At 44.1% G+C, this 22131-nt stretch overlaps 1 protein-coding gene across 5 annotated transcripts in view; it reads right to left on the bottom strand.

The window, feature by feature from the left end:
• The window catches only part of LOC135982658 (single-minded homolog 2-like), a 117055-nt gene that overhangs the window by 86121 nt on the left and 8803 nt on the right, over positions 1 to 22131 (bottom strand). Inside the window, exon 2 of one of the 5 annotated variants that reach the window (XM_065590497.1) lies at positions 228 to 21124. The exons of the other annotated variants lie outside the window; for them this stretch is intronic. Within the exon in view, the coding sequence (XP_065446569.1) occupies positions 6185 to 8530 (2346 nt within the window). The 5' untranslated portion in view covers positions 8531 to 21124 and the 3' untranslated portion in view covers positions 228 to 6184. Of the gene's footprint in view, positions 1 to 227; positions 21125 to 22131 lie in introns of those variants that run through there. 5 annotated transcript variants of the gene reach the window in all.

Genomic DNA, 22131 nt, shown 5'->3' with positions numbered 1-22131 from the left:
TAATGTTAAAAATCAAGTGACCAGAAAAAGTGTGTGGGGGGGGAGGGGGGTTTAAACCACATGTGCAACTCAATGCTACTCCAAAACAGTCATGTTTTCACATAAACCCTCTGTGTTAATAAGTAACTATTTATTTGTGAAAAGGTGATGAGATAGGTAGGTCAAGATTCTCAGAGAATTAATACTTTACATTTCTCTTTATTAGTCTACTGACTAAAATTATTCTGTTTATTTTTTATTATCGCCAGATGAAATATATAATCTCTATTTTGTAAACTAAATTTATAGTATTTCAGATTAAAAGTTTTGGCTTTGCTTAAAGTCATTACTATAATAAAAGCATCAGGAATTCTAAGTACCAAGTATCAACAGCACCTGCTACAATTAAGATGGAAAATACTTAACACGTTCTCTGTTTTCATAAACAACTTTTTGAGAGAAATTTTTTAAAGGTTGAAGTTTTCCTTGCTTGTAGGTAGCTCAAGTCATCTAAAAGCACTTTAAAATAAGTTGCTCCAAATCCACATGCTGTAGAGGTGCTTTGAGAATTCTACAAAGCCTCCAGATCTCCTTATCTTTCCAGGACAGGAACTCTAATACAGCGGAGTCCTAACACTCTGCTGAAGATGAGCTGCACAAGTTGTCTGTGCTCTTTCTAAAAGCTAAGAAATTAAATGTAAAAACAAAGCTCCTATGTTAACTGAACAGTCAGATTCATTATTGAATGCTCCAGAGTCAGGAAATGTGAAAATTAAGTATGAACACAACCACTAAAGTGACTTAAAAAAAAAAGAGAGAGAGAGAGAGAAAGAAGCATGGTCCGGGCGCTAGGGAACTACCTCTGAGACTCAGGAGACCCAGATTAAATTCACTCCACTGTCACAGACTTCCTGTGTGACCTTGGACAAATCACTCTGGTCTGGTCTACACCTAAAACTTAAGCTGACATAGCTACAACACTCAGGGCTGTGAAAAATTTCATGCTCTGTGCAATTTAGTTCGGTCGACCTAACTCCCACTATAGACACTGCTAGGTCAACAGAATAATTCTTCAATTGACTTAGCTACCGCCTCACAAGGGGGTGGATTTACTATAGCAATGGAAAAATTCGTTCTGTCACTGTAGTAAGTGTCCACACTACAGTAGCATAGCTGCAGCTGTACTGATGTAGCACTTGTGGTGTAGACGTCCCCTCATTTTCTCTTTATCTCAGCCCCCCCCATCTGTAAAATACTGAAGTACTATCATCTCACAGGAGTGTTCTGAGGATATATACATGAAAAACTATAGAGGTACTTAGATGCAATGGTAATTGAGGCAATATAAAAACCCAAAGATAGGCAGGAGGAAAAGGAAAAATGTTGACTTGTGCTTTTTTTTTTTTTTTTTTAAACTTCTTGAAGGTGTATAAAGAAAGCCTGAAAGGTCCTTCTATTCCACCTCCCTTATCTCCCATAAAAAAAAAAAAATTCAGACTGGAGAACTAGGCAAAGCAACTTCATCAAAAGACCAAGAAAGTAAAAGCTGAGCAATTCGAAAGGAGAATGAATTTTTAGTCAGATTTAAAATGTGGGGATTTTGTGTTTGCTATTAATTTGTAAGCATTCATTGGACTTCAATGACTAATTATAGATTTAAAATATCTTCCTGTAAAAAATTAAAACAACCATACCCTTCAATTAAGGCATGAGCTCACAGTACACACACACACAAAGACTTACTTCACTGCCTACAGAATAGGAAATCAAAGTTTCAGAGGAAATAAAAGAGCATTAGCCCATTAAACAGAACTCCAAGGACCTTTAAAGGTTGAATATGTGGGAAAGAGCCTCACTGGGATGACCATAAGGGCATGGTAAGCATATTAACAGGATGATAAGTTCCTTAAGGTGAAATCTGTTATCATTTTGGATAGGAATCTCAGATGGAGTTCATGGTACCATCTTATTCTTGTAAAATACGGTATAAAAGGTGGATCAGTCACTAGAGACTGAAACTTTCTCACTTTGCAACCTCAAGTCACTGCCAACAGGAAAATTACATTCTATCGAAAAAACTATGCCAGAGGGTACCATTTGATTATCTAGTCTGACTTTCTAAACAACACAGGCCATACAGTTTCACCTAGTAGTTCCTGCTTCAAGCCCATGTCTTCTGGATGAGCTACAGCATCATTCTTCGAAATACATCAAATCAATTTAAAGGTGTCAAGTAATAGAGAATCCATCACATCTCTTAACTGGGTAAAATATTAGTGCATTATTTCCTGTCTGACTTGCCTATCTTAAACTTAAACTAGCAGTTCAAAAAAGTTTTGCCAATATCCCATGACACAAAGGGCTTTTTCTTAAAGAAAAGTTAATAGCATTTTGTTAAATAGAGGTTAATAGTGTTAAGCCCTACATGAACCTAACACAAAGGCTGCAGAGACACTGGGCTATCTTGGACTATGTCATGAATTGAATTAGACTAATTCAATCCAGCTTATTTGGCAGCTAAATCAGACTGAGAGGTAAAATTGTCATGTAGTTTGAGCAGTATTAGTCAAGGGGTCAAATCTGGTTTGTATCACTCTTCAAACCTATTCTGCTTATCACTCTAAGACCTTCTGGTACCTATGGAATTGGACCATGTCATGAGCCAAGCTGCCAGGAAAAAGGCTCCTGGGCTGGATGAATTATAGTGCCCTCTGATGCAAAAGCCCTGATAACCAAACTTGTCTTAAGAAGATCATTGAGCATTTGGTTTCTCCTGGGCTTTGCCAAAAAGCACATTATAAGAGGTATTGATGGAGAAGTCATACAGAAGCCTTCCTACCCCAACAGATGGAAAAGAACGGTTACTTACCTTCTGTAACTGTTGTTCTTCGAGATGTGTTGTTCACGTCCATTACACATTAGGTGTACGCGCGCCGCGTGCACGGACGTCAGAAACTTTTTCCCTTAGCGGCTCCCGTCGGGCCGGCAGGGCCCCCTCCTTCCCGCCAGAGCGGCGCCCCGCTCCAGGGTATATATATCCCTGCCGACCCGACCCCTCCGGTTCCTTCTTGCCGGAGACTCCGACAGAGGGGAAGGAGGGTGGGAAGTGTAATGGACGTGAACAACACATCTCGAAGAACAACAGTTACAGAAGGTAAGTAACCGTTCTTTCTTCTTCGAGTGATTGTTCACGTCCATTACACATTAGGTGATTCCCAAGCTTACCATTGGAGGTGGGTAGGAGTCAAGATACAACTGACTGTAACACAGCCCGACCGACCATTGCGTCCTCTCTGGTCTGATGATGGATCGCGTAGTGGGCTGTGAACGTATGTATGGACGACCAGGTGGCTGCCTTGCAGATCTCCTGGATAGGGACCTGTGCCAAGAAGGCCGTAGAGGACGCTTGGGCTCTAGTCGAGTGGGCCCGGATCTCCGGGGCCGGAACATTGGCGAGCTCATAACAGGTGCGTATACAATGCACAATCCATGCCGACAAGCGCTGTGTCGAGATAGGCAAGCCTTTCATACGTTCCGCAATCGCAATGAACAACTGGGGTGTTCTGCGGAACGACCTGGTCCGTTCCAGGTAAAATGCCAACGCCCTTCGGACATCCAGGGTATGTAGGCTGCGTTGGTGAGGGTCCGTATGGGGTTTAGGGAAAAACACCGGTAGGCAAATATCCTGCCCCATGTGAAACTGCGATACCACCTTTGGGAGGAATTTGGGGTGCGGCCTCAGTTGCACCTTATCTTTATGGAACACTGTATAGGGTGGTTCCGAAGAGAGGGCCCTCAATTCCGATACCCTTCTGGCCGACGTAATGGCCACGAGAAACGCCACCTTCCACGAGAGGTGCGTGAGGGAGCAAGTGGCTAGGGGCTCAAAGGGAGGACTCATGAGTCTTGTTAGGACTAGGTTTAGACTCCACGCCGGGACAGGCGGGCGCGAGTAGGGGAACACCCTTTCCAGCCCCTTGAGGAATCGGGCCACTGTGGGGTTGGAGAACACTGACACTCCCAACTCTCCCGGATGGAAAGCCGAAATAGCGGCTAAGTGAACTCTAATTGAGGCGGGCGCAAGCCCTTGATTCTTGAGGTGCAGTAGGTAGTCCAAGATAAACGGAACTGAGGCTTGTAAAGGCTGTATGCGTTGAGGTTCACACCAGTGGGAGAACCTTTTTCATTTTGCCAGGTAGGTCGCTCTTGTAGAGGGCTTCCTACTATTAAGGAGGATTTGCTGAACTTGGCGAGAGCACCTGTGCTCTGCATCATTCAGCCAGAGAGATACCATGCCGTGAGATGTAGCGAAGACAGGTTCGGGTGGAGTAGGCGACCTTCGTCTTGTGTGACTAGGTCGCGATGAAGGGGGAGGGTGATTGGATCGGCTATGGACAGCTCCAGCAGGGACGTGAACCAATGCTGGCGTGGCCAGGCCGGGGCGATGAGTATGATCGTCGCCCTGTCCCTGCGGGTCTTGAGGAGAACCTCGTGTACGAGTGGGAACGGAGGGAAGGCGTATCTGAGGCTCCCTCCCCATGGGATCATGAAGGCATCTGCTAATGATCCCCGGCTGAGGTTCTGGAACGAGCAGAACTGAGAGCATTGGCTGTTGTCCCTGGTGGCGAATAGATCCACCCGGGGAAAGCCCCACCTCCGGAAGATCGAATGCAGGACGTCTCGCTTCAACGTCCATTCGTGCATTCGGTAGGAGCGGCTGAGGCGGTCTGCTAAGCCGTTTTGAATTCCCGGAAGATACGTCACAATGAGGTGTATCGCATGGGCTATACAGAAGTTCCATAATTGGAGTGCTTCGTGACAGAGGGGAGAAGACCGGGACCCGCCCTGCTTGTTTATATAGAACATGGCGGTAGTGTTGTCCATCAGGACTGCCACGCTGTGACCCTTTATGGTGGCGCGGAAGGTCTGGCAGGCGAGGCGAACCGCTCTTAGCTCCTTCAGATTGATGTGAAGCAGCTTGTCTTCTCTGGACCACAACCCTTGGGTCCGCAGTTCCCCCAGGTGCGCCCCCCAGCCCAGGTCCGATGCATCTGTTACCAACGTCAGAGTGGGCTGTGGGGCAGCGAAGGGGATCCCTTCGCATACCTGTTGGCGATCGAGCCACCAGCGTAGCGAGCTGAGCACCTGGTTTGGGATCGTGACTACTTGATCCAATGGGTCTCTGTTGGGGCGATGCGTGTGGGCGAACCACAACTGTAAAGGGCGGAGCCTCAGGCGGGCATGCCTGACCACGTGTGTGCAAGCTGCCATATGTCCCAGAAGCTGCACGCAACACCTTGCCGTTGTCGTGGGGAACTTTTGGACCGAACTTACGGCTTTGTGAATTGACATGAACCGTGCCTCTGGTAGGCTCGCTTGCGCGGTTACCGAGTCCAGGGTTGCACCTATGAAGTCCAGCCTCTGCGTGGGGACTAACGTGGACTTGGGCACATTGACCCGGAGGCCGAGCTTGTCGAACGTCTGCAAGGCCAGCTTCACGTGAGATTGGACCTCGGCCTCCGACCTGCCCGCGAGTAGCCAATCGTCCAGGTACGGGAACACCCGCATCCTTCTCTTTCGAAGGAAGGCTGCCACCACGGACATGCATTTCGTGAACACTCGTGGTGCTGACGCCAGGCCGAAGGGCAGGACTGTAAATTGGAAGTGGCGCTGGTCGACCATGAAGCGCAAGAATCGCCTGTGGGCCGGATTGATTGCGATGTGAAAATAGGCATCTTTCATATCGAGGGCAGCATACCAATCCCCCGGATCCAGGGATGGGATAATAGTTCCCAGGGAGACCATACGGAAGCGAGCTTTGATCAGAAACTTGTTTAGCTCGCGTAGGTCCAAAATAGGACGGAGGCCTCCTTTTGCCTTGGGAATCAGGAAGTATCTGGAGTAGAATCCTTTTCCCCTCAGGTCTGTTGGGACCTCTTCTACTGCTCCAGCAGCGAGAAGGGTCTGAACCTCCTGCGTGAGAAGTTGCTCGTGAGAAGGGTCCCTGAAGAGGGACGGGGAAGGGAGATGGCAGGGAGGGGGCGAGGAAAAATGGAGGGTATAGCCCGCCTTCACTGTGCGCAGGACCCATCGGTCCGATGTTATGCGCGACCATGCCCGGTAGAAATGGGACAGGCGGTCTTTGAAAAACAGAGGAGGATCCGGTATGTTTTTTGGATATGGTACGCTGTCCTCGAGCGTAGCTTCAAAAGCCTGGTTTATTTCCTGGCTGCGGCTTGCCCTGGCCGTGACTCTGGCCCTGGTTAGGCGTATTGTTATGTCTCCGCCTGTTATCCCTGCCTCGACGGCGGTACGGCTCGTGTCGGGGGCGAGGGTGGTATTGCCTTTGCGGTGGCTGGGGTTTAAAGGGCTTACGCTGCATTACCGGAGTGTGCATACCCAACGACTTAAGGGTCGCTCGTGAGTCCTTAAGGCTATGTAGCCTAGCGTCCGTCTGGTCGGAAAACAAGCCCGAACCTTCAAACGGGAGGTCTTGCAGCGTGGTCTGTACCTCTGGCGGGAGACCTGAAGCCTGCAACCACGCCGAGCGCCTCATCACGACTCCCGATGCAATTGTTCTAGCCGCCGCGTCGGCTGAGTCCAGTGCGGCCTGCAATGAGGTCTTGGCCACTGCCATTCCCTCGTCCACCAGGGCCGTGAACTCCTGGTGCGCGTCAGGTGGGAGGGAGGCCTTAAACTTGGCAACTGATGCCCACGAGTTAAAATTGTGCCTGTTTAGAATCGCCTGCTGAGTGGCGATCCTCAGTTGAAGGCCCCCAGATGAATAGACTTTCCTCCCGAATAAGTCCAATCTCTTAGCTTCCTTGCCTTTGGGGGCAGGAGCTTGCTGGCCATGCCGCTCTTTTTCGTTGACCGCCGAGACCACCAGCGAACAGGGGGACGGGTGAAGAAAGAGGAAGTCAAACCCTCTATATGGGGCGAAGTATTTCCTCTCTACGCCTTTTGCAGTTGGCGCACTAGAGGCCGGTGTTTGCCACACCGCCTTATAGTTGGACTGTACTGTCCGTATAATCGGGAGAGCGACTCTGGAGGGGCCCTCTGGGCTCAGGATATCGACCATGGGGTCGTCCTGCTCTACAGTCTCCTCCGCTTGCAAGCCCAGATTGAGGGCTACCCGGCGAAGCAGGTCTTGGTGTGCCCGATGGTCGATCGGGGGAGGGCCGGACACCAATGTGCCCGCTACCGCCTCATCTGGTGAGGAGGAAGAGGTCGGGGCCTTCTGCCCATCCTCATTGTCCAGTAACCCGGCATCAGCCAGTTGTTCCTCTGCGGTCTGACCCGCAGCGTGGGATTGGGACGGCACCGTACTCGGTGCCGAGTCCACTCCTTCCCGCTCCGGTGGTCTAGAGACCGTTGCCTCCCTATACGATGGCGGGCGGTGCCGCGGGGAGAGGGATCGGTACCCGGATGGCCCGGATCTCGAGGCCCCCGATGGGGGTCCTTGCTGGTGGTAGGCCCAGGGTGTCCAGAATGGCCATTGGCTCGGTTGGCCCCATTGGGACTGACCGTAGTCTCTGCTGGCCCGTGGCCTATGGGCATACCCGCCGTACCGGTCTGAGTCAGCCCCCGAGACCACGGACGGTGACCTGGAAGGCCACGGTGGAGCCGTAGAATGGTGCCGGTCCGGTTCTGGGGAGTAGCGCCTCCGCGACCAGGACCTAGAATAGCGCCTCGCCGACCTGGACCTGGAACGGTACCGGTGATCGCAGGACCGGGAATGGCTACGACTGGACGGCCTTGGGTAATGAACCGCCAACGCTTCGCGGTGCCGACTCGTGCTCAGTTGCTGAGTCGGTGCCAACCGCTTGTTGAAGGCCGACTGCTGCGATGCTTCCTGCGTCGAGGGCAACCGGGAGTCCACCGAGGCGGAGCTCGACCGGGACCGATTCCTGGAGCGGTGCCGAGACGGCGACCGTGATGGGCGCAACATCGCCGGCTTGCCTCTACGCGGCAGCATCGGCGGAGCGCCCTCAGCGCGTGCCGGGGCCTCGACGGACAAAGCGATGAGGTCTTTAGCTGCCTCAAACGTGTCCGGAGTGGAGGGCTGTTCCACGAGCTCCTCTAGCCCTTCATCCGCACTCGACGCGCCCATCCCGGGGCTCGACGGGCCTTTCGGCGCCGGAGCCACTACCGGGGTCCGTGTTGGGGCCGTATCGGCCTTAGGGGCACTCGAGGTCTTTACCGGTGCCGGCCTCTTGTGCGGGGAGCGTCCTCGGGCCTTAGACTGGCCCTTCGCTTTCGCCGGCGAAGACGATCGGCGTCGTGCATTTCCCCGCTGGGTCGGTGCCGCGGTCTTCGGGTGACCCGCCGGTGCCGGTTCCCGCACCGATGCCGGGGCGCTCCGCACGGAGGCAGACGGTGCCGTCGAAGTGGAGGGCTGTAACGCCGTCTCCATGAGCAGCTGCTTAAGGCGAAAGTCCCTCTCTTTTTTAGTTCTGGGCTTAAAGGCCTTGCAGATCTTGCAGCGCTCTTTCTGGTGAGCTTCCCCCAGGCAACGGAGACACGAGGCGTGGGGGTCGCTCAATGGCATAGGCCTGCGGCACGTGGCACAAGCCTTGAAGCCTTGGGCGTGTGGCTTACCCCGCCGCCCAGGGCCGGTGCCGGGGTTGAACAAACAACCACGGCAGGAACTTTAAGTACCCTAATGAGCTGTTAACTACTGGCTCAACACTACTATAAACTAACTGATAACACTAATGACTATTTGCTAAGGGACACTCTCAGACGAGAGACAGAGTTGTTCCAACGCCGCCACGGACGGTAAGAAGGAACTGGAGGGGTCGGGTCGGCAGGGATATATATACCCTGGAGCGGGGCGCCGCTCTGGCGGGAAGGAGGGGGCCCTGCCGGCCTGACGGGAGCCGCTAAGGGAAAAAGTTTCCGACGTCCGTGCACGCGGCGCGCGTACACCTAATGTGTAATGGACGTGAACAATCACTCGAAGAAGAAAAAATGTTTCTGGGCAGCAAACTCTTTTCTTCTTGCCATGATAACTTGTTCAAACAGATGGCAAAAAGCACCACCTCTTACGTCCCTCATCAGTGGATAACTATTTACTATAACTCTTGAATCCTGAGACCATTCCTGCAGATCTATTGTGGATTGACGCCACAATAGATACAAGGCAACCAGAAATATACTTGACGTCAGAGACCATTGCCACTTCTGCAGGGCTTTCTGGCACTGGAGACACAACTAGTACCACCAAATTTGTTTATGTATAATATTGTGGTCAGACTGTACATTTGAAATTGGGGCTACTTTTTGGTATGCTAGCTCTCTTAACATCCTTCATGAATTTGGGACTGTGCTCCTTTCCATAACTATGGTGAGGAGCTAGATACAGCCATGCTCACCACAATTTGGATGGAAGGTATTTGGAACTCAAATCCTAAATGAATATTGTCCTTAGACTGCTATTAGAACAGGGAAGTCCAGAAGACACCTGTTGCCCGGATGTGATAGTTGTTTCCTGTAGGATCTCAAGGCCCACAGAGGTTCTCTCACATGAGAACATTCAGATGAGTTGTGTTTAGCAAGGCTTTTATGTAATCCAATTGCCAGCTGGAAACTAATTGAAACTTTGGGTAGTTGAACTTGAACACTAGCACCTCCAATGCCCTAATGGTAACAAACCAATCTTTTGACAGCCTCCAGACAAGTGTCTTTGATTACCTAATTTTCAAGTAGGGGAATCAGAATTGTTATACTGTATAAGCAGGACACAACTACCACCAAACACTTCATACAAACACACAATGCTAATGCCAAATCAAAAGGCAAAATACAAAATTGATAGTGCAACTGCTATATTGTAAGTATAAGATATTTTCCAAGTGCATATAAAATGTCCAAAGTCTAGAGCGCATACCGAATCATTTTGCTCTACAACAGGGTATCTCTCTCACAAAACACTGAATTCGGATCCTGAAATACAGAATTAGTGGGAGCCCTCCTGTCTTTTTGATTACCAAAGAGTACCTGGAATAACACTAGAAGTTGGTAAGTCTCTACCAGGAGGGATTGGATTTCTTGAAACCATCTCGTCCCAATAAGATTCTCAAGAGTTTTAACAGAATGTGACTGGGAGTAGGAGACGGCATAATAGAGAGAGAAATCTGAAGTGCTTTGTAAAAACCTGATTGCATAGCCCTACCAAACAGGGTTCAAAACCATGTGTCTCAGATGACCAGGGCCATAGGAGTTAGAACACCCCTTATCTCCCCTGAAGTGCCAGCAGATGCTAAATGTGGATGGATCAACTAGATGCTCTACAGTCCCTCATAACTTCTTGTATGTGCTTATTGAAAGGGGGCTCAGTATCCTTTGGTGAATGCTAATGCTACAGAGGCAGAGTATCTCATGTAAATATATACTATGCTGCCTTAAAAATTAGGGTGATTGAAAAAGATAACTTTTGAAACAGGCCCTCTTTTTTCTGTTTCACAAAAGGGCCCAAGAGAAAGATTATGGCCATAAGAGAATATAAGATGATCCTTCAATGTGCTGAATGGAAGATGTGGCCAGAGGTGTCCTTAGGGGTGAATTTTTTCCCCCCTAACCACCTCTGAGAAAGCAGAAGCAGCGTGACGTACCTGCCACACCATCAGCTGTTCCAAAATAGAGGTGCAAGGCCACAGAGGTGTTGGACAGGAGTTATTGGCTCAGGTACCTCCTGACTGAGGCCTTGACAGATACCTGTATCAACCCTAACTCAAGGCCAATTGACGTGGCAAGTTTTTAAGAAGCTGATGGGAAGCTGGATTCTCACATGTAGAATCACTATATCCTACCATGGAGATGTATTTGGCATTGAAGAGTGCCCCAGCTTCTAAGTCTTAGTATTTGGCATTAGAAGAGTCCAATTTCTGAATCTCAGTAGAATCCAGATCTTGCCCTCACACAAGCAGATGCAAATTAGGGGCATGGGTCATCAACAGTGTCTCAGGAGGAGTCAGGGCCAATACTCTGCCCAGCAAATGATTCAACTCCCAGTATAGAGGGCTGATCTCTGTACAAAAAATCACTCCCATTGCCCATCAAGCTCAGCCAATTCCCAACATAGGACAAGAAGGAAATAATGAAATCTTGAAGATAGTCACAGAAATAAGGAGTGATTTGTCCAGGTTCCCAAATATACAGAAGTAATCAGGATTCCTGACTTGTCTCCTTATCCTGAACCCTACCGGAAGGATGGGTTCAGGTGCCTTAACAAAAAGCTGCATGCAGCTGCGGCCTTCAGAGCTGGAGGGCTGCTGGTTCTTTCAGCTCCTCCTCACAACAGCACTTCTCATGAAGAAATGAGATCTCATTCAATGAGCCAGAACTCAGAACCACTCATCCGAAAGATAAATTGTTGGCTAGGTCTCAGAGACATGGCAGAGTCCCCAACTGCAGAGGGGATGTTGAAAGACACTATGGTGGAGAGTTGAAGATGTCCCATTAGGCCAACCTGGAGAGGAAGCTGGGTCTGTGCCACTGCAGTTCCAGCATTTAGCAATGAAGGCCCACTTATGTTTTTGCTTAGAGAGATTTTCATTTGGAGCACTCCAGGCTGGCTTCATGCTGGACTTACAGGAATTGCTAGGGGGTTTCTTGAGGCTTGGAAACATCACCCATGACGCTTGTGTGCTCAAGAGGATGCTGATGAACATGCTAATATATGAGAGATTTTTCTGTCATGCAGACATTGCTTGAAGTGACTGAACAGTTTTCCTTCCTCCCAAAGGCTTGAGGAAATGGATGATATCCTGAAGGGCAAATAAAGACACTCAAAGCAGGAAGCTTTGAAACTGAGAATTTTGAACATGCAGGGGGAAAAACAACCACCAAGGCTTAGTGAAAAAAATGCAGTCCTGAGACATAGGCAACAAAGCAAAACATCAAAGCACGTAAACCTTGACTAAGTGCTTCCAAAGACTGAGCAGAGCTTCTTGGTTAGTAGAAGTCAAAACGCTACAGAACCCTGAAAGATACCATTTTAAAAGTATAATGAATGGACCTCACTGGAAGGTAGGAAAGCATACAAACAGGATACCATAGAAAGTGAAAGATAGATAGCATAAAGAACCAGAGCAGCAGTTGAATAGATGCAGCGTCTGCAAGAAACTCTTTATTGATTAGAAGATTCCAAGGCCACCAATTAGAATTCATTGTAGTGTGTGCCCACTAGTAGGGGCATGGTTCATGTCCCAATACACTATTGCTGCCTTTAAGAAACAAAAGCCTTAAATCTTGGAGAGTCATGGGTCTTGTCCTTCCTACCATGAGAAAGGCAGGAGTGAAGAGCCTGTGCTGATAATATATCTTTACAGAAACTGTTGTCAGAAAAGCTGATTTTACGAGCGTTTTGAATGTCCGACAAGATTACAGTAAAACTGTGTTCTCCGTGTAAGTGGTATTTTCTATTCCTGTTTTACTGGTTAAATGTGAAGCTTAATATATTACTATTTCTACTGTAAAATATATACCACACACACACACACACACACACACACACACACACGATGTGCAGTCCAGCCAAATTAATGTTTATGCTGGATCTGTAAAGGCAATTTGCAAAATAAAAGAAAAGGGGTTGTGCTCCCCCCTTCCTTTGGCTTCTTTGTAATGTAGACCTAAAAGGTTTGGTTTCCTGCAAAAGGGTTGAAGGGTGAGAGAAGGAAGATTTTGCTTGTTTTTCCACCTTAAAATTTCAGGATATTAAGGCTGCTCTTTCCAGTTTTTATTAGAGAACTCCTTAGATAGTTCAAATGTGTCTCAGACATTAAGGCTTCACCACACCTGTCTTCTCAATTAAAAAGTTACTCTCTCAAGTGAGTGTTAAATAGACATTAAAAATAAAACAGTATGAATGAAAATTATTTCTATCAGTTTTTACTTCCCTGTATTTGATATAATCCCACTAATCCTGTCTTCCATGACAGACAAGATGGAAATTTCTATTATATCAATTAAAAAAAGAGGTGGCAGGTTGGAGAAAGAATACCATTCCGGGCCTTCTTTCTTTATCAGTAGTTTTCAACCTTTTTTCATCTGCAGAACCCTAAAAAAATTCAAATGGAGGTGCGGACCCCTTTGGAAATCTTAGACATAGTCTGCTGACCCCCACGGGTCCACAGACCACAGGTCAAAAACCTCTGTTCTATACTATAAAGAAAAGGCCACAAGCCTTTTTTTTTTTTAATTTAATTTTTGCAAATTAGGGAGATATGCTCGTCTCCTACAAGACAAGTAAGGTTGAAACGCCTTTCATTATAACCTCAATTTTGAAAACCTTGTATAAACCTTCAATTTTGCCAAGCAAAAAACCAATCCATAAAAGATTTTGTATGTATATTATGTCAAGGGTATAATTTAACTGGAAATGTTAGAGGTACATCAGATGAGTCTGGAAGATGTGAGGGTCCAGAAATTGTATATTCAGTTCTTTATTTATTTCTAACACTTTTGTGACTAAGCATAATTCAGATTAAGTTTTTAGATTTGGTCTAGAAATTTCAAATGTGCTTTAAGTTGACGTCCCTGATAAGGACTGGTGATCTTGAGTAGATTTCCTCCCCACCTTGTGCAGTTTGTTACAGAGGCGGTAGCAGCAGCAGCAATATACCTCTACCTCAACATAACGCTGTCCTTGGAAGCCAAAAAATCTTACTGCATTATAGGTGAAACCGCATATCGAACTCGCTTTGATCCGCCGGAGTGCGCAGCTCTGCCCCCCGGAGCACTGCTTTAATGTGTTATATCAGAATTCTTGTTATATCAGGTCGCATTATATCGGGGTAGAGGTGTACCTAAACTTAGAGTGCCTAACACTTTCCATTATACATATTCTTCCAGTGGTTTTCATCAAAGAGCTCTAGCACCTCCATGGTTTGCTGCAGGAGGTTAAAGTCTGACAGAAGACTAGTTCTGGGGACAACAACAAAGTGCCTTTTTTTGCTGGTCCCCCAAGAGTCCATTCAGATTTGAGCAAGACACCAGTGCTGAAAATCAGCATTTGCTGTCTCTCTTTTCCTCTGTATCTTGTTCCTGGCTTGTTGCCAAAAACCCTAAACATTCTGTTAGCAGGGCACATGTATCTCCCTGGTGTCTCACTTCAGCATGCCACATAGAACTGTTCTAGATGGGTGGACAAAAATCAAAGTGTTTTTTGTTTGTTTTTTTAATAAAATGCGTTCTGAGGGAAAAAAAATCTATCTAAAGATATGTATCTTAATTCAACCTTATAGCTCAAAGATATCTGATCATGGAATAGGGATTATAAATTCTAATTCTATAGTCTGAGACAATATATTCATGTAATGTTTAAGAAAAGTTTTGTCAATGAGTTCCAATAGTTCATGGATTAGGGACCCAATCTTATGGGGTTCCACAGGCTTCTGTATAGATTATTTAGGTTAATCTTTCTATCTATCCAATGGGACTCAGTGCTCAGTCTAGAAGATACCATCAGAGATGCTTAGTTGTGCAGTTCTCAAACTGTGGATTTGTGTCTCCAGAGATAACACACTCGTTAACAGCAAAAATGTTTTTAAATAAAATAAATAATATATAGAGGTGAGAAATAACAGACCTCAACTCTATTGTCCCTCTGCAAATTTGTGTTTCAAAAAGTTCAATGAATAGAAGATTGTTAGGGGCAGAATAGATCTGTACAAGGAGAAGAAGTCTGGAGATAAATGTGAGAAGCGAGGGACATATAATATTTTAACAAAACAAGCATATGTTTGCTGCTGAAGAAAAAAATCCAGAATACTTAATGTTGTTGTTTTAGTTAAATAAAACAATTTAAATGTCTGTCTGGTGATGTTCTCCTAATACAGCACAGCAAGAAAATCCTCCAAATATTAATGATTAACCTGTTGAATTGCAGACAGTTCACCTCCCAATGACTTCATAAATATCTGCTTCAATTACCATTGGTAAATGAAATAGCCAAACAATCATTTTCTTAAATAGCTGTAAAACTAATCTGAAAAGTTTTCAAAATAAGTCACTGTTTGCTTTAAAAATGTATGGTGTGTACTTTCTAAAAATGAAACCTACATCTATCTCTGAGTTGTGAAAAATACGTATTAAGGCTATAAAAACCAACAAGAAAGCACTTTTATGTAGAAAACCATGATTAAATAGAGTCTTCCTGACTAGTGATTTAACTCATGATTTAAATCAAATCCACTCTGGATGTAACAGAGAAAAAATTGGAATCCTCTGCACTTCTCCCATCTTCCTGTGGCCCACAGGAAGGGCTGGGAACCAAGGGTACATCTACACAGCCACACACCAAAACAAAAAACAAAAACAACAACAACAACAACAAAAAACACCCACCAACTCGCAACAGAGATTCTCAGAGCCCTGGTCAACTGACTTGGACTTGTGGGATTCATGCTGCAGAGCTAAAAAAAAAAAAGCTGTGTAGTAGTTCAGACTCAGGCTGGAGCTCAGGTTCTGAAACCTGGCAATGGAGAGTGTCTCAGAACCCGGGCTCCAGCCCAAACCTGACTCCCTACACAGCTATTTTTAGCTTTGCAGGGCAAGCCCGAGTCAGTTGACTCAGGCTTTGAGACGTAATCCAAGAGACCTTGAGTTCAAGTGTTAGTAGTAACTGATAGTAAATCTGTGCCATTTCAAAACCTTTATTACTTATTAAGCAAGGTCTCAGACCCCAATAAGAGGTTATACAAGTTGGGAACAAAACCTAGATTTCCAATATCACTGTCACATCTAAACCACTTATCCACACTGTCAAGAAAGAATCTGCCAAACCTAAGTACACAAAAAAGCTGTCTGTAAAATGGGGCTACTCATGCATATAGAACCCACTGTTTCACCATACTATGGATCCTTTGGTGGCCAGTCCACCAAAGATAACACAACACTCCTACCGTAAGCTACTGTAGCTAATCCTTTAGATCAATTTTAGAGGTGTGTGCTGCAGTGCTGATATCAGGTGGCATTAGAGCTGCACCTTTTTTTCTTTTCTTTTTTTTTTTTTAAAGAAAAGCCAGAAAAAAGTATCTATAAACTTACATTCTAAAAATAAAATTTAGAAGAATGTTACTAAGGTTACAAAGTTGAGTACTCAAAAGTTAGGAAATGCCAGAATTAAGTTTGTCCATGCATATGTATCACAATAGTCTTTAATTACATGTCAAATACTATTTTATCTACAGGACACCTGCCTCTCTGAGCACACAGAGACTGAATCAGGGCTGTGTAGTGAACAGGGTTGACTGTCGGAACTCAGCATCATTTGTTGCAAAGTTGGAAGATATGTCTTGAATGAGGCAGGAGACTTTGGGAAGAGGAGAGGTGGAAATATGGTTAAGGCAGATGAATGCCATACAGAAGAACTGGTTTCTATTCCTGACCCCACCACAGGCTTACTATGTGAAGATGGCAAGTCACTGATACCAAAATTTTGTGATGTGGCCACTAATTTTATTCTCATTTTTAGGGTCCCCAACTTAAGACACATAAGGCCTGGTTTTTTGAAGTACTGAAACCTCACAATTTCAACTAAAATCAATAGCAAATGTAGATGTTCATCTCAGGCAGTAAGGTCTGGAGGAAATAAGCACAGGGTTGGGAGCCAGAAGGCCTACTGTTCTAAACTGGACTCTTCCATTGACTCATCGTGTAACTTTGGGCAAGTCACTTTGCCTTTCTGTTTCAGTTTTCCCCATATGTAAAACAAGTTAACACATATTTCCCTACCTCCTACAGCTACTTGCAAGAACTAACTGTATGTTCGGAGTACTGTGTAGACCAGGGGTAGGCAACCTATGGCACGGGTGCCGAAGGTGGCACGCGAGCTGATTTTCAGTGGCACTCATACTGCCTGGGTCCTGGCCACTGGTCCAGGGGGCTCTGCATCTTAATTTAATTTTAAATGAAGCTTCTTAAACATTTTAAAAACCTTATTTACTTTACATACAACAATAGTTTAGTTCTATATTAAAGACTTGTACAAAGAGACCTTCTAAAAACGTTAAAATGTATTACTGGCACACGAAACCTTAAATTAGAGTGAATAAATGAAGACTCGGCACAGCACTTTTGAAAGGTTGCCGACCTCTGGTGTAGACATTGAAGTACAATAAAAAAAAATGCCATGTACTGTACTCTGAAAAATCAGACTGTCTCTCAAGCTTGTGCTCAATCATTGAGATACCCAAGATTAATGGAGAATTTTGCAAATTTTGGCCTTAATCTTTCTGTGCATCAATTTCCAATCTGTGAAAAAGTTTCAGATCTCTGGGTGCTAGGAGAATAACTTCACTGTTTGTTAGGCTCAGATACTATAACTCCCTATTAAGTGCAAGGTTTGGATGGTGTGCAGCACCATGCAAAGTAACCTGTGTGGCCACACACTGAAAAGAATATGAACCAATTTTGAACTGCTGCATCCTTCCCAAATCACTTCCTCTGAATGAGGCATACGTCCTGTGGAAAAAATACCATGTGATCATGTAATTTCATTATCAACATCTTAGGATAGAATGTAAGGGGAAAGGCTGTCTTTAAAACACACTGATCCCAAATCACATCTTTCCCCTAGTCACAACACTGATTATTTTCCATCATTTTCCATTAGGAGCACCTTTAAACACAGACATGTAACTTGGGAATTGTACACTGTCCCATTGTATACTTCCTAAACAACTATCATTGAGCTTTCCTCTGTGAGCTCCCTAAGCAACAGATCCCAGGTGTAACTATACAACCTTAACATTGCATTAACATGTGTGCAATTTAATTAAGTTATCTATAACAGAAATAACAGCAGTCCAGAGAAAGGCAATGAATACATGAAAATAACTCCACATCAGATTAAGGGTAAAATCTGAGTGTCCAAAAATTAGGCTCACAATCCTATATTCAGGCACCAAAATAAAAGTGGCCTCATTTTTAGAGTTGCTGAACAGTCAGAGCTCAAGCAAGTCAACAGAAACTAGAAGTCTCAGTGCCTTTGGGGAAAGGGGGATGGAGGGGGAGACTCAAGGCAGGATTTACTTATATGCCTAAACATGGATTTTGGAGCCTAACATTTAAGCATGGAGGACTGAAAATGTTCGCCTAAACCTACATAATACTTTAGAAATCAGACAAATATGAGTTGAGATTATAAAGGTGTATAAAAGGAATAATGCAGAGGAGGTAGGTCAAAAACTTCCATACACCCTTTTTCATAATAATAGAATAAGAGACAAATAAAATTGAAGAGCAACAATGTAAAACAGATACAAGGAAATATTTTTCACACAACACAATTAGCTTTTGGAACTCTATCACAAGATGTTATTGAGGCCAAAAACTTAAAAAGTTATAATCCTTTAAAAAGGATCAGAAATTAACAAATACACCTCTACCCCGATATAATGCTGTCCTCGGGAGCCAAAAAAATCTTACCGCATTATAGATGAAACCACGTTATATCGAACTTGCATTGATCCGCTGGAGTGTGCAGCCCCGCCCCCCCGGAGCACTGCTTTACCGCATTATATCCGAATTCATGTTATATCGGGTCGCGTTATATCGGGGTAAAGGTGTAGCATCTTAAATTACATTAGACAGGACAAAACTATCTATAATTACAAACCCTTATGCTTCAGGCAATAATCCAACCGCTAACCCCAGGCAGTTAGAAAGAAACTTCTATCATAGGCAGGTTATTCCAATGTGGGGTTTCTTGCACCTTCCCAGAAGCATCCAGAACTGGCCCCTCAAACAGGATACTGAGATAGATTGATCAGTGGTCTGATCTAACATGGCAATTTATGTTCCTAAATGCACAAAGCTACATTAATCCAATCATTGGGCTGCAACAGGTAAGTAAACATTTAAAAAAGAAAAAAAATCAAAAGTTTGCCATATACATATATCTTTTTCTCCCTACACCAACAAAAAAATGGGTTTTTTGGCTAAACATGACATTATCTTATATTTTTACTTTCTATTTTCATTACAAAAGCAGTAGTTAAACTGATAATAAAGTGTTTTAAAAATATAAAGTCACTTAGAAGTAGCATTTATCTCTAAGTTATGTAGAAGAGAGAATGATTTCAAAATATAGTACTTCAATCTTGTGAACTAAAGATTAAACTTGTTACTTCATGTACCAATGTCTTGGAATAAATGGATGGTGAATAGTAGAAAACCAGAATGTTCTTAGATGTATAGATGCTCTGTTTAACTCTGTGGGAATAGTTACCTGAATTGGGAAACAGGTATTGTTCTTTTAACTGAACCTAACTGTTCAGTTATGGTATAAGCGGCTGGTGATAAAAATATAACATTTCCCCTTCAAATGAAAGCAAGCTTTTCTCATTTTAGTAACTTTTTATCTTTACCATTAAGGAAATATTTTTTTAAAACATGTTTAGCTTGCTGTAAATGAGAACAACTGGGCACAATGCAAATTAAGTGACAGGACAGTAGATGTTATTTTAGGTGTATTATACTCAGACTTCTATGGTGAAGCAATCTACAATCATAAATATTTCCTTGTATCTGTTGTTAAATACAAAGTAGCCCCTTGCACAAGAAATGCTTATACCCTGTGTCCCCATAGGGACGAGCAATTAAAAAAAAATTTATATTGGTAATGGCATCAGCCACTAGAGTTAAGGTGGCTGAGCATTTCTATTCCAACAGTCTGTTTTTATATGTACAATACATTCCACACAAGCAACAGAGTGTCCTGTGGCACCTTTAAGACTAACAGAAGTATTGCGAGCATAAGCTTTCGTGGGTAAGAACCTCATTTCTTCAGATGCAAGTAATGGAAATTTCCAGAGGCAGGTATAAATCAGTATGGAGATAACGAGGTTAGTTCAATCAGGGAGGGTGAGGTGCTCTGCTAGCAGTTGAGGTGTGAACACCAAGGGAGGAGAAACTGCTTCTGTAGTTGGATAGCCATTCACAGTCTTTGTTTAATCCTGTTCTGATGGTGTCAAATTTGCAAATGAACTGGAGCTCAGCAGTTTCTCTTTGGAGTCTGGTCCTGAAGTTTTTTTGCTGTAAGATGGCTACCTTTACATCTGCTATTGTGTGGCCAGGGAGGTTGAAGTGTTCTCCTACAGGTTTTTGTATATTGCCATTCCTGATATCTGATTTGTGTCCATTTATCCTCTTGCGTAGTGACTGTCCAGTTTGGCCAATGTACATAGCAGAGGGGCATTGCTGGCACATGATGGCATATATAACATTGGTGGACGTGTAGGTAAATGAGCTGGTGATGTTGTAGCTGATCTGGTTAGGTCCTGTGATGGTGTTTCTGGTGTAGATATGTGGGCATAGTTGGCATCGAGTTTTGTTGCATGGGTTGGTTCCTGAGTTAGAGTTGTTAGGATGCGGTGTGCTGGTGAGAATATGCTTAAGGTTGGCGGGTTGTCTGTGGGCAAGGACTGGCCTGCCTCCCAAGGTGTGTGAAAGTGAGGGATCATTGTCCAGGATGGGTTGTAGATCGCTGATGATGCGTTGGAGAGGTTTAAGCTGAGGACTGTAGGTGATGGCCAGTGGAGTTCTGTTGGTTTCTTTTTTGGGCCTGTCTTGTAGCAGGAGGTTTCTGGGTACACGTCTGGCTCTGTTGATTTGTTTCTTTAATTCCTTGTGTGGGTATCGTAGTTTTGAGAATGCTTGGTGAAGATCTTGTAGGTGTTGGTCTCTGTCTGAGGGGTTGGAGCAGATGCGGTTGTACCTCAGCGCTTGGCTGTAGATGATGGATCGTGTGGTGTGTCCGGGGTGGAGCTGGAGGCATGAAGGTAGGCGTAGCGGTCGGTGGGTTTTCAGTATAGGGTTGAAGTGTTCTATCCACACTTGCAGGTAAAGAAATTTAGACGTGCTATTGCCAAAGTTCTGCAAATCAGCAGACCTTCAAATACACTAGCATGCAAACTTTTTTGTTTTATTTGAGTGTTTTTTTTAAATATGTATTAATTCCCCGCCAAAAAAAAACCCAAAAACGTACATTAGGAGAATGATACGGTTGAATGAAAAAGCAGTCAAGTCAGGAAATTCTGACTGTAAACTCTTTGGGACAGGGATTGCATTTATGCTGTGTTTTATGCACCACCCAATATGATGGGAGCCATATCCTGACTGAAGTTTCTAAGCACTATAGTAAGACAAAATAAAACATTAATGCATACACGGGGAAGTAATTATGATAGAGTTTTCATATATAGTCATTATGTCTCAAACAATACAATATTATACATTTTACCTTCAACCTTGTCCACACACGTAGCATTTGTAATACCATGTATCCCAGACACTGTTTGTCATATAAATGACTTTCATGAATACATACAATAAACCAAACTTATAAAACATATTGCATATTAAGTATACAGAGTAACAGTAAAAGTCTGCTGACATATATAGGCCATCCAACAATGAAATTATATTAACTTTGTAATCAACTGACTCCCTGCTATATTGCACCTGAAAAAGTTTGTGATACTAGCTAAAAAAAAAAAAGAGTGTAATACCCCATTGCAGATTCAGGGCTCTATCTTGCAAACACTTACATACAGCAACCAGTCCCACTGCTTTTAAATGTGACCACTTGCATGTATGTAAATATCTGCAGTATCAGGCCCTAACTTCTTAAAATGCATACCATAAAAAAGAGTGCTTATATAAAAAGTTTAAACTTGTAAAATTATATTGAACCTTTATTACAAAGAAGTTAGTATATATAAGAAAGAAAAAACTACAAGATGCTATACCTATGCATCTGCGGTTCTAGAAAAAAATTTATATTATGTTGTATTATTCCAGAAACTGATGTGAAGAATTACACATATGGATAAGTGAATTCTCAAATGTTACATCTGATTATCACCTCCCATAACATTATCAAAGTTATCAGCATATTTCAGATGACCAGGGTAAGTTTTCCTGTTTGTCAGTATACCATCAAATGTGTTTTTAGTTGCTAATCAGAATTTCCAATAATAAAGAAGCCATAATCAACAAAACAGCCAATGAATTTCTACTACCATCACTGGATTATTTAAAAAAAAGTAAATGAAACCATTTAACACACAAATGACTGTAATCGGATTTGTATCCAACATGTATTTTGTAGTTCAGCCCTGTAAAACAACTTATATAAAA

This window comes from Chrysemys picta, chromosome 1, assembly GCF_011386835.1.
Source record: "Chrysemys picta bellii isolate R12L10 chromosome 1, ASM1138683v2, whole genome shotgun sequence".
NCBI classification, from domain to species: domain Eukaryota; kingdom Metazoa; phylum Chordata; order Testudines; family Emydidae; genus Chrysemys; species Chrysemys picta.
Note: the sequence above shows the minus strand (reverse complement) of the source record. Positions and strands in the feature narration are given on the sequence as shown.